Source organism: Myotis brandtii, unplaced genomic scaffold (genome assembly GCF_000412655.1).
Source record: "Myotis brandtii unplaced genomic scaffold, ASM41265v1 scaffold524, whole genome shotgun sequence".
Lineage (NCBI taxonomy): Eukaryota > Metazoa > Chordata > Mammalia > Chiroptera > Vespertilionidae > Myotis > Myotis brandtii.
The window spans coordinates 86,579-89,301 of NW_005369911.1; the positions used below are offsets into that span (position 1 = coordinate 86,579).

The window sequence follows — 2,723 nt, forward strand, 5'->3', positions numbered from 1 at the left end:
CCCCCCCCCGAGTGCACAAATTTTTGTGTACCGGGCCTCTAGTAGATTTTATAAAAGAAAATTCTTCATTATACATATGAAAATTCCAAGAATAAAAGAGGGGAAGGGATTTTCCCAAGATCCCACAATGACTTTATGGTTGATTTCGATTAGAAAAACAGGTGATCCACATTTATGTCAGGTCAATTATTCAATATTGTATCTATATGTTTTCTGGATCTCAAAGTAAAAACACAGGCCAGGCTTCTGCAGAATTTATTTTATTGTTAAGCAAATCAAGGAAAATATTATATATTGAACTCCCCAAGACCCAGGCAGAGAAGAAGGTGTGTTTTTATAAATTTAAGCTTTCTGCTAGAGAAAAATCAAAGCAGAACCAAGAAAAGAAGGCTGAGAGAGCCGGCAGCTTAGCACAAAGCACTGGTTCCAATTCAGCATGTTCCATAGTGCTTTAGGTTGATCTTCCCACCACTTTTCCTATCAAAGAGAAAGACAAGATATGCTCAGTACAATATAATTCGTATTCATTGCAGACATTGGACAAGGTTTAACTATGTCATTGTCTATGTAATTAGTTGATTCTACAGGTATCCATGTTGACAATGTGGCAGAAGTTAATTAAATTCACTTTGAGGTGACATCTGTCCTAATTACAGAAAGGATGAATCTTAAACAAATTTAATAAGGCGTAGATCTTTTGATTTCAATTGTTTCTTCTCTGGGAATAAATATATATACAACTGGAAAAGGTAAAAGTGACAGGAGAAATAATGGCAAAGAGATTATAGTGTCATAGTTCTGTCCTAATAAAAACTGGAGGATGCTAACCCAAATATTCAGGCATTTGGCCTTTTATAGTAGACCATATATTTAGTCCTTCTCAGTAATGAGTGTTCATCATATGCAATCTCAACTTACCCTACTGCCCTTATCCTGGAAAAAGTTTGGTATTAATTAGTAGGTATCTATAATAATAAAAGTATAATATGCTAATTAGACTGGACAAAAGCTGGGGCTGCGAGGGAAGCCCAGGTCCCCAGTGCCTGGACGGCCTGAGGGAAGCCCAGGTCCCGGGTGCCAGAGGGAAACTGGTGCCAGCACCCGGGGGAAGGAAGGCCTACTCTTGCACGAATTTTGTGCATCGGGCCTCTAGTCCTATATAATAAAAGCCTAATATGCTAAGTGTCCTACCATTTGTTTGACCGTTCGTTTAACCAGTCGCTATGACATGCACTGACCACCAGGGTGCAGAAGCTCCAACTGGTAGGTTAGCTTGCTGCTGGGGTCCAACTGATTGGGACTGGGCAAGACAGGCAGGACACGCCCTGGAGCCCTCCTGTGGTCCCTCCCTGGCCCAATCTTGCACCCTCTCGCAATCTGGGACTCCTTGGGGGATGTTGAAGAGCCGGTTTTGTCCTGATCCCCACAGGACAGGCCGAGGAACCCCACTGGTGCACAAATCCATGCACCAGGCCTCTAGAGTTATACACCAATGTAGAAATATTTATTGTGCATTGATTCAATATTTATTCATTTAATTCTATGTGCTTGGCCTTCCAGTTATTGATAGGGAGCTATATAATCTCCATGCTTAGGAATCTTACAGCAAAGTTGAGGAAAATTAAGACATTCATAGAAGAAACTCTAATACCAGAAAAGAATGACAGTGTTGAAGAAGTGAGGTTACTTTTAAAGAGGGCTATAATTCCTCTGATTTTAGAACAATCAGACTAAGAGATTGATTGATTAAATAAGTTTTTATTAATTATAAAATATGTCTCATCAGGAAGTTCACAATCTATTTGCTAAAATCTATAGTACCTGTTCTGTTCCTTTAAACACATAAATTCAATAAATATTGGTCCTTGATAGAATCTTCCTAGTATACTCTCTGTAAAGTTTGAATAGTCTGGATAGTAAAGAATGATCCTCTCCTCTATTCTTTGTGGAAAGGCCCTTTTCATCAGAGGAAAAGAGAGGAATGAATGGAAATTGTTGCCTTAGCAACATAGAAATTGGTATAAAATAAAATGCTTGAAAATAATGTGGATAAAGTAATAACTTTTATTGTTAATAATAAATTTTCCCACAAGTTTTTTATGTTTCTGATTTTGATGAATTTTCAAACGTAACTATATTGCTAAAATTTATTGTTTCTGAAATTAATCATAACAAAACATAATTGGATATAATTATTAAAAATCTTATTTAGAAATAAATGGGGAAAAATAAAATGTATCAAAATACTTAAAGATGTATAATTTTTAAAAGTCCCTAAGATTAATCACATTTAATAATTACAATGAAGATTATGCTTTCAAATAATTTATTATGCAAATTGTTATTAGTTTTTGAACAAATTGTTTTCAATCCATTTGCCTGAAGCTTATTTCTGTTAGCTCTATGGGTGGGTATGAACAGAAATTTCTAGACTATTTCAAGGAAAGTGTGATTGTCTTATTCTGGAAATTTGTGCTTGCAAGGGACAGGTTTCTGAGTATGATACTTACGCCGCCGCCTTACAGAAGGAACATTTATTGCCATATGTCTGGCCATCAGAGCCACAGTGGGGATTAGATTCCCGAGTGCAGTAGACCTTGGGATCCCCGAACTCAGCACAGTCAACCTACCAAAGTAAGCACAGTGACATGGACATTAGTGCATTCTGTCTAAGGAACTGTTCCACACAATAGAAGCTTTAGACAGCAAACATAAAATTATAT

The 2,723-nt window shown here is 37.0% G+C and overlaps 1 protein-coding gene across 1 annotated transcript in view; it reads right to left on the bottom strand.

Annotated features, from left to right (window-relative positions):
• Positions 1-256: 256 nt before the first annotated feature.
• The window catches only part of SPINK6 (serine peptidase inhibitor, Kazal type 6), a 12,468-nt gene continuing 10,001 nt past the window's right edge, over positions 257-2,723 (bottom strand). The window contains exons 4-5 of the mRNA XM_014548878.1: positions 2,511-2,626; positions 257-477 (exon numbers count right to left, since the gene is read on the bottom strand). Coding sequence (XP_014404364.1) covers positions 432-477; positions 2,511-2,626 — 162 coding nt within the window. The 3' untranslated portion in view covers positions 257-431. The remainder of the gene's footprint in view (positions 478-2,510; positions 2,627-2,723) is intronic.